Raw genomic sequence first — 9,769 nt, forward strand, 5'->3', positions numbered from 1 at the left:
TGCGCTGTTTATGACTTGAAGCCTATCAACTCCCAAGATTAGGCTGGTGTAACCGATGTGAAATGGCTAGCTAGTTAGCGGGTGCGCGCTAATAGCGTTTCAAACGTCACTTGCTCTGACACTTGGAGTAGTTGTTTCCCTTGCTCTACATGGGTAACGCTGATTCGAGGGTGGCTGTTGTCGATGTGTTCCTGGTTCGAGCCCAGGTAGGAGCGAGGAGATGGACGGAAGCTATACTGTTACACTGGCAATACTAAAGTGCCTATAAGAACATCCAATAGTCAAAGGTATATGAAATACAAATCGTATAGAGAGAAATAGTCCTATAATTCCTATAATAACTACAACCTAAAACGTCTTACCTGGGAATATTGAAGACTCATGTTAAAAGGAACCACCAGCTTTCATATGTTCCCATGTTCTGAGCAAGGCACTTAAACGTTAGCTTTCTTACATGGCACATATTGCACTTTTATTTTCTTCTCCAACACTTTGTTTTTGCATTATTTAAACCAAATTGAACATGTTTCATTATTTATCTGAGGCTAAATTGATTTTATTGATGTATTATATTAAGTTAAAATAAGTGTTCATTCAGTATTGTTGTAATTGTCATTATTAAAAAGAAATAAAATAAATGATTTTTAATTTTTATTTTTTAAATCCGCCGATTAATCGGTACCCGGCTTTTTTTTGGGGTCCTCCAATAAATCGGTATCGGCGTTGAAAAATCATAATCGGTCGACCTCTAGTAAGAGCAATTCAACATGGCAATGACTCAACAATACGACGGCATATTCAATAATTCATTAAGTTAACCTTCAATAATACTGAAATATATCTGTCTTTTCATATCCAAATACTTTACAACATACTGTGCTGTACTTGTGTTTTAGTAAGCCTTCAGCAGGACAAAGCTAACACAGGTGTGCTCTCCCTATTAGATGCATCGTGTTTGCCCTGAAATATATATCTAAACAGGGCATTTGCTTGATAGATACGTCGATATAACTGAATGAACGGTGAAGTTCCCATCTTTATTCCACATTTCTGTATTTGGTGAAGAGGTTGTAGAGTACCCTCAGCGTAGACTTCAGGTCACAGTTCACAATATCTGCCAAAAGATCATAAAAACCAAAGGCAGACTTTAGTCTGGGAAACATTTACAAGAAAATAATCTAAAATTACCCAGATTCAGAGCTACGATTTACATGCTATATGATACCTTCTTCAAACATCTCCTGTAACTGGAACCAACTCCTGTTGCTAGCTACTGTATACTTAAGACACACCACCTATAAAATCTACATTAGCCCATTACATCCAGTGAGGCACAACTGGCCTCTTTCATCTACTCTATGAGGAAAGATGCATAATAAAAACAGATGCTTCCATGAAGCTGTTTTGATTGCAGTGTGCTTTAAGTAGGCCTACTGCTATAATTTGGCATGCAACCACCTTTAAATCAAAGCTAAAGGGGAACACTTAATGTTACAGCCCAATGCAGTCATCATGTGCCACTCACAGGTGCTTGACCGTACCATTAAAACTATTACAGGCCTCAGTACAATTAACACAACGGTCACATAGTAATACCCAGGGGGAAAAAGTAATCCCACATCAAATAGGGCGGCAGGTAGCCTAGCGGTTAAAAGCGTTGGGCCAGTAACTGGAAGATTGCTGGTTCGATTCCCCAAGCCGACAGACTAGGTGAAAAATCTGTTGATTTGCGCTTGAGCAAAGTAGTGCCTATTATTCACTTTGTATAAGAGTGTCTGCTGAATGACTAAAATGGAAATATGTGCGCTCTCTCTTCGTTGTTATGATTAGAAGGCATGCTCTGATTATATATAGAGTGTTGAGTCAATACCGCCCAATGGGAAAAATACTGCCTTTTTTTTTATCCCGTAAGACAAAATGTTGAAATTCTGCTGTCACATATCTTTCTTTCAGAAACAATGTATGTGTACAGAATGAAGTCACCCACCCTCTGCCCGTGGCTTGGGTTTCTCCAGGCCGCCATCTTGCATCAGCTCAAAGGAGAAAGCCACATTGTGCACCTATATGGGAAAAGAGATCCAGCATGAGCCCTGCCAGCCCAGCAAGCAGCTCACTGTAAACTATTTGTAAGAGATGAAAATTAGTCCGATTTACAATGTAGCCTACCTTTTGGTCAAAATGCTCTGGCGTTAGGAAGAAGTTGAAGAGAGGAACAAAGTAGCCCTCAAGCAGTCCCATAAGCAACACCAGGTACACGCCATCAGCAAACTGCATGACAGGTAGAAAAACATACTAATAATGACCATGTTCATAACCAGGTATATTAAAAGGGAAACTAAGTAATCTCACCTGTGTGTCCAATTCAGACACCTCCAGATTCAACTTGTTCAAGTGCTTGTTCACAAAGGTGATCAGAGTCTGCAAGAAGGGCAAGTATTCAGTCAATTTAAATGTTACACAAACAATGAATACCTTCGATTTTTCGAATTAGGATGGAGACTTGCCTTTTTCACCACATTCAGCTTGTCTGGTGCATGGTCAAACAAGGTGTCAAACGCATCTCGCTCTGAAATTGAATGGAGATTAAATGATTACAATAACAGAATGTTCATTTTAGTAACAGATAAGTAATAAAAGATTAATAATGTAATGGCTAATAAACTAAAATGAATGCATGGTAAAATGACACATTTTTTCTTTCATTTGAACAAAGTGAAAATGCTTACCATGTCTTCCTGATAGAGCCCTGCAAGAGAAGAGACCAAAGTATTTCAGCACTGGTATCGTATTGTGTAATCACAGCGCTGGAGAAAGACATTAGACGAAACAGACAAGTTCAAATGAGAAGAAGAAATTAACTAGGACTTTGTTTAAACTGGAAAATATTAACTGAATGCAGATGGTCTAATCAAGAAGGCCAGGCGGAAAGACAAACAAAGAGATTTGTGTTGTGGTTCTATCCCAGGAGCAGTCCGATCAAACGCTGTGTGGTGGGCCTGCCTGGTGGACATGTGCCCGGGAGGCAGTGGCTTGTCTTCACGGTCCAATCTTCCCCAGCAGAGACATGCTTCAGCAGCTGCTGCCCCTCGCAGGACAACAGCCCAGGGCCCCCTCCCTCTTATCTCCAGAGCTGATTTGCACCCGTTGGACCACTATTAATCAGCTGCAGCTCCATAAAGCAGTGGTGTGGCTGGCAGGAGCAGAACCCCCGAACCCCCCTCCCCTCACTAAATCTGCCCATCAGCATGGGGCTCCAACTGTCCATATCAACCCCCCAAGGAGTTGGCGTGTCCGCATTGTCTTTCCACTTTAACGCGAGACCGGGAGAGGCCCTTCCATTCCCCTCATCAGTCCCTCAATAGTTCAAACTGCTTCAATGCCCAGCGGACTCATTTGCTGACTAATTTGTAAACAGATATTTACAGACATGTGATTCGCCCTATAATCACCTTGTTTTGAATGACCCTTCCAAGGCAGAGTACATGATTGTGTTCAGTTCTCGTCCCTCATACTTATACCTCCATTAACTTCGAATATGGAAAGCAAATGATACAATTAACATAATCTTCACTGACAAGTTTCTAAGGCCTTCTTTCCTTAAACATTGGCCTTCATTTTCTTGGCTGCCTCTGTAAACAATTTTCCAACATTTTCTCTTCATACCCTGAGGGTCTGATAAAGGCCTTGTGGAAGACAGGACAAGTTGGGTAGTTTCATCCAGACATCTGTACATAGTTAGTTAAAAAGGATGACAGTGAAGACATACTCTGTGTTCCCTGTGATCTCTTCCTGAACCTGGCGAGACTGCAGGATCCCCTCCCGTTTCTGTGGGGAAAAACAGACAATTATGACATTTGACAAAAATTTAACTTTTTTTCAGGGTTTCCCTTTTCATAGTACAAAATGTATCAGGAAAGAACTGTACCTGTACAACCACAACTTGAATGGACACATGATCAGGTAGACGGATGGGGGCGCGGCAGTGCTGAGACAGCGCCACCAATAAATGGAGAATGGCCACGATGCTTTTAGCATGGACAGCTAGGGGAGAACATAGGAAAGGAAAGAGGGAAGGAATGAGTGGAATGTTATAGTACATCCACTGGGCATTGTCATTAAACAGATGATGCACACGCTGGCACACTGGAGCAGGGTTTAGATAAGAAGAAATTATATTTTTCACAATTATCAAGATAGGTGACTCTCAGCTTTCACAATGCCAAGTTGAAAGTTAAACAAAGGTCAAAAACAAAACGATGAACTCAGTGTCATGTACAAACTGAACTTGTGTCTTTGGGGTAGAAGTAATGTGCCTTTGTTAGAAAACTTTAACAACCCATTCCATTCTTGTTTTCTGTAGTGTCAAAGCGATTCATGTGACTGATACCTCGAGCTGCAAATTATAGCTTCTTGAAAGATGGAATTCCAAACATGATAATTTACCACAAAAATATTACATTTACTATTTAGAGAACCTGTATGGGAGGATATGAGTGAAAAACAAAGGGATTAGCTGTCCTTTGATCACAGTCAGAAACAATCCTATTGATTTCCTCAAGTGCTTTTAGATCATCTACAAAGGATAAAAAGAAAATTCAACTGCAATTTAAGAGAATTAGAAGGTTGCAATACACCAAAGAATAATAAACCAATGGGGAAAAAAACATGGCTTCAGCATATTCTTAAAAAATAAACATGGCAAAAAATCTAATTGAAAAAGGACGTTTCTTTTCGTTGACCTGCTGAGTACCGTGACCTCCCACCACTTGAGACAGGGATTACTTCTATGGTCATAATGTCAGAGGGTCAGCAGGGTGCAGATTAGTCCAATGTGAACTTTCTCTGTGCCTCTCTGTCACCCAACAAAATGACCAAACAAGCAGGGTAAAAAAATAACGACCTTATTACATCACCTTTACATTGTCTTTTACACACACCATTGGCATAATAATAATTTTGATCAAAAACATTCCAAAAAAACCATTAACAAATGAATAGAATACCAGGGATTCGAATGAAACAGCGCTCTGTGAAACATGTCACCTACAATCAATGGTCCATTTGATGTTTCTGATTGAGACCTTCAGAGTGTCGTTGATCTTCTCCAGAACTGTTTGCAGCTTCTGCTTCTGGGCTATCTCAGACTGGGTCACCTCAGCCACATTCAGCCTCTCACCCTCCAGCTTCTCTGTAATACAAAAATAAATAAATATGTTTTATTGTCACATACAATGAGAACACAGGGAGGACCATCAAATCCAATCGGAATCAGATAAATACCAGAGGTTAATGTGCTGCATTGCAAGCATAGAAGGGATGTTTTGGAGGGAATGAAATACTTTACCAAAGAGTTTCTGCAGAACCTGCCCATCGTAGAGGTCCTCAGCCAGGTCCTTGACAATGATTCTCTCCCCCACCAGCACATCATTGATCCAGTCTATGAGTACCTGCATACAAAACATTATATGGAATTTAACAGGCACATACAAATTGTACATTCACAAGGCACACAGTATTGCTTTCCAATGCTTTGATTGTGACATACAGCAGTCTTTTTTTTCTCACACCTTCATCAGTTCTTGCAGTTTGGGGTCATTCCTGGAGTTAGGGTCAACCATGGTGCGGACCTCATTCTCCTCTAGAACCACACACACACACACACACACACACACACACACACACACACACACACACTTAGAATATAGACAATGAGAAAGAGCACGAGAGTTTAATGACGACACAACGATGAAGATGGCCTATAGGGAGGAGGTCAGAGAACTGGCAGTGTGGTGCCAGGACAACAACCTCTCCCTCACTGTGAGCAAGACAAAGGAGCTGATCGTGGGCTACAGGAAAAGGTGGGCCAAACAGGCCCCCATTAACATCAACAGGGCTGTAGTGGAGCAGCTCGAGAGTTTCAAGTTCCTTGGTGTCCACATCAGCTACGAACTATCATGGTCCAAACACACCAAGACAGTCGTGAAGAGGGCACAACAAAACCTTTTCCCCCTCAGGAGACTGAAAAGATTTGGCATGGGTCCCCAGATCCTCAAAAAGTTCTACAGCTGCACCATTGAGAGCATCCTGACCGGTTGCATCACCACCTGGTATGGCAACTGCTCGGCATCTGATCGTAAGGCGCTACAGAGGGTAGTGAGTACGGCCCAGTACATTACTGGGGCCAAGCTTCCTGCCATCCAGGACCTATATAATAGGCGGTGTCAGAGGAAAGCCCATAAAATTGTCAGAGACTCCAGTCACCCAAGTCATAGACTGTTTTCTCTGCTACCGCACGGCAAGCGGTACCGGAGCGCCAAGTCTAGGACCAAACGCCTACTTACCAGCTTCTACCCTCAAGCCATAAGACTGCTGTAAAAATGACCTCAACTAACCTGCACACTGACTCGGTACCGGTACTCCCTGTATATAGCCTCGTTATTGTTATGTTATTGTGTTAGTTTTTATTTTTTACTTGAGTTTATTTGGTAAATATATTCTTAACTCTTCTTGAACTGCAATGGTGGTTAAGGGCTTGTAAGTAGGCATTTCACAGTAAGGTCTACACTTGTTGTATTCGGCGCATGTGACAAATAAAATTTGATTTGAGAGAGCGAGAAAGAGAGAGTATGTGTGTGTGTGTGTGTGTCTGTGTGTGTGGGCATGCGATACACTGCAGGAGTGAAGATGGAGGCCTTACCCAGCATGGTGTCCTCTGGGTCCAGCTCAAAGGGGATGGGGCTGAGCGGCAGGTTGATGGCATTCATGCCCTCCTCCTGGAGCTCAGACACTGCAAAAGCAGAGAAGCAGAGACCTTTAGTGGCCTGACTCAATGTGTGACAGGCTAATTATTATACAACTGTGCTGAGACCTCCATTGAGTTAATAGGCATAAAAAATGTGTCCAGCAGAGAAAATCGGAGGGCAAGTCAAATAGCATCAGGAACACACAACATCGGCCCTCATCATCTCAGCAGTAAAGCTCACATGTACACAAATAACAGAGCGAGTGAGTCTTTCCTCCACTCACCTAAGGTTGTCCTCTACACTCATTCCACCCAATTTAGGGCTCTTTTCTTCAGGTTAAGCTGTGCTCTTCATGCCAGGTTGTCAGTATTATGGCACATTGGTCTTACCAGGAAGAGTTGGCTCACAACGCATGTCTCTAATTATAACCGGTTCTCTTTGGTCACGTTCGGGTTAGCCAGGAGAGAGAGAGCTCAGTCTAGCTTTGATCAATAAGATGAAGCGCCTCATTGTAGCCAGTGATAATACTACATGGGGAGATTCCCAGAATGAGCCAATCACACTATTACTGTAAATTTGAGGAGATGTAAGAGAGTGTATGTCTATTAACTAAGCATTCATGGTCAGTTGCTCTGATACCTCAGACCATGCTGATAGCCATTACCTCTTTGAAAAAAAGCTTTCTCTCTGAGACACATCGCCCCACACAGGACAAGGCCATCTTCTCCCTCCAGTTGCTAGGCGTTCATAGATCTAGGCTCGGTCTCACGCTGCTATCCTGAGCATCCGCCTCCTTCCCTGATCATTTCACTTACCTCGCCTGGCGTCGTGCAAATTGGCACATGTGGGGAATTCACACAGGTGATGTGACAACCTGACCACTCTGCCTGGCCATGGTGCCAGCACTGCTAGTTCCTGTCCGGACCAGTTGATATGTCAGTAAGATCACTATAGCACTGATGCAGAGCTGCATAACATAATGTGATAAAGGCCTGCAGAACAAACTACGATTGTTTTTTTTTCTTCAGTTTCCTCCCAAACAGAGAAAGCGCCCCCTGGAGATGTCAACATCCTGTTAGTAATCAACACCAAGATCTCCCTCTGCTGTTCAGGCCTAACCCACAGAGACACCTTCCTCCTTCCTCACACTAAAAGAGCTGCATCCATTTGGTTCTTCAACAAATTGTTTAACCAACGCAAAAGCATCATCTGGATAATGTAAACCTCTCTGTCTGTCTCCGTCTTTCTGATCTGAAAGGACTGCTCCTCGGTTCACAGGCAGAGACACAACATGGTTTACAATAACGCTCATATAATTGAAATATTGTATGTGGCTGTCATGGCAGTGGAGAGGCCCTCCATAGAACAGACCCCTACAGGACCAGGTTGGACAACATCAGTTCAGTATTTTGGTGAATGGGGCTCAGCTGCACACTCACTTTCACATGCCCCTCAGGAGTATATATAGGGCATGTCTTTATCAAAAGATACGCTTCAAATGTAATGAATAAAAATGGGTCAAAGTGTCTTCCAAGAAACATTATAAACAATAATAGTGCTTCAGACATTTAATCATACTTGATGCTTGCTCATTTACCAAAAATATTAAACGAAAACTCAAGCGCTTGTCTAATTAATACCTAATTGAAGGTATGATTTACATTTTTTTACATTTACATTTTAGTCATTTAGCAGACGCTCTTATCCAGAGCGACTTACAGTAGTGAATGCATACATTACATTTCTTTTCTTTTTTTTTTAGTACTGGCCCCCTGTGGGAATTGAACCCACAACCCTGGCGTTGCACACACCATGCTCTACCAACTGAGCCACAGGGAAATAAATGTGAAACTATGAAAGCCTTGGCAGCCTCTGGTCTGAACTCAGGCAGTGGTTGTGATGGAGAGAGCATGTGACTTTTTCCTCATTCCTTGGTGAACACATCTGTGATGGAATATCAGCAGCCTCTTATCCTTACATGGCAGTAGCTCAGCCATGTGTACTGTAAACACAGACACACACAGCCTTCTTCTGCTATGGCTTGGACAAACACAATGTAATACAACTCAAACAGATCCTGTCCCCCTCACCAAAAACAAAATCATCCAAATTATTATCACAGTTATTTGATGATCGATTCAGACATCAAACATGAAGAGGGCCTTTCAATCACCATCCCCGTTGATGTAATAACAAAATGACGTCATGGAAATAGACACACCTCAGCAATTACTACTCAGCCTATACTATTGCCGCGTTCAAAACAACTGTAACTCAGAAATCTCCGACTTCAATCTTCAGTGTGTTCATGACAACTGGGAACGAGCTCCGACTGAGAATGTTTTTTTTTCATCCACCTCAGAATTCAAAGTCGGGAACTCGGGCATCTTTCTAGAGCCCCGACTTTCCGACATGAAGATCACATACGTCATGATTTGACCTATTTTTTTCCGAGTTCCCAGTTGTCTTGAAAGCACCATATAGCAACGTTTCTTAACTTGTTTTCACGCAAAAACTGTCATTAATCTATTCAACAAAATGATTCATTCTGAAGAAAAAAACGGTGGAATGTGGCTATTTATAGCATATAGCCAAATGTAGCTTACTGTTCAACAGGAATCGTATTATTTTTTATTTTTTTTATTTAATTTAGCTTTCGTGACGTCAACCTTTTTATGTAGATGCCTTAATAATAATAAAAATATAGCCTAATGAACTAACCTTCTTTTGCCTTTTTTCTTCTGGCCAAAGTTCCCCCAAGTTTTCCGAGGAAAGAGTCATCTTTTTTTCTTGAAGGTGGTGATTTTGGAGTCGGAGATTTGGGAGAAGAAGGTGATTTCTGTGGCGAAGAAGCCATTTCCAGTTTTTACTGGATATTCAAGCTATTGAGACTGTTGTAGCCTATCATAGAAACACAACTTTCTGCTTGTCAAAGTTTACGGAATAGACAACGACGGAACCGGAATTCCAAGTATTTGCGCAGCCATCCGACTTCTCCCTGTTATTTGATTCCCGTACACATCCCG

General features: G+C 42.0%; 1 protein-coding gene across 1 annotated transcript; it reads right to left on the minus strand.

The window, feature by feature from the left end:
* Positions 1–629: 629 nt before the first annotated feature.
* Positions 630–9,769, minus strand: LOC106587194 (alpha-parvin). Its single transcript, XM_014175312.2, has 13 exons — positions 9,465–9,769; positions 6,698–6,787; positions 5,568–5,638; positions 5,345–5,447; positions 5,048–5,188; positions 3,926–4,041; positions 3,767–3,825; positions 2,727–2,746; positions 2,505–2,566; positions 2,350–2,418; positions 2,167–2,268; positions 1,988–2,060; positions 630–1,114 (listed from the first exon to the last, which is right to left on the minus strand). The coding sequence occupies exons 1-13, from the start codon at positions 9,598–9,600 to the stop codon at positions 1,038–1,040; spliced, it is 1,119 nt and encodes a 372-aa protein (XP_014030787.1). The 5' UTR covers positions 9,601–9,769; the 3' UTR covers positions 630–1,037.

Source organism: Salmo salar, chromosome ssa26 (assembly GCF_905237065.1).
Source record: "Salmo salar chromosome ssa26, Ssal_v3.1, whole genome shotgun sequence".
NCBI classification, from domain to species: Eukaryota; Metazoa; Chordata; class Actinopteri; order Salmoniformes; family Salmonidae; genus Salmo; species Salmo salar.

Bases quoted from the DNA above. Each gene is read 5' to 3' on its own strand.
- LOC106587194 (XM_014175312.2), bottom strand. From the start codon at position 9,600: ATGGCTTCTTCGCCACAGAAATCACCTTCTTCTCCCAAATCTCCGACT. The intron at 2,419-2,504 runs GCAAGTCTCCAT...CCCTTCTTGCAG, and splicing joins AGCTGAATGTGGTGAAAAAG to ACTCTGATCACCTTTGTGAA. The intron at 2,269-2,349 runs GTGAGATTACTT...CCTGTCATGCAG, and splicing joins TGTCTGAATTGGACACACAG to TTTGCTGATGGCGTGTACCT.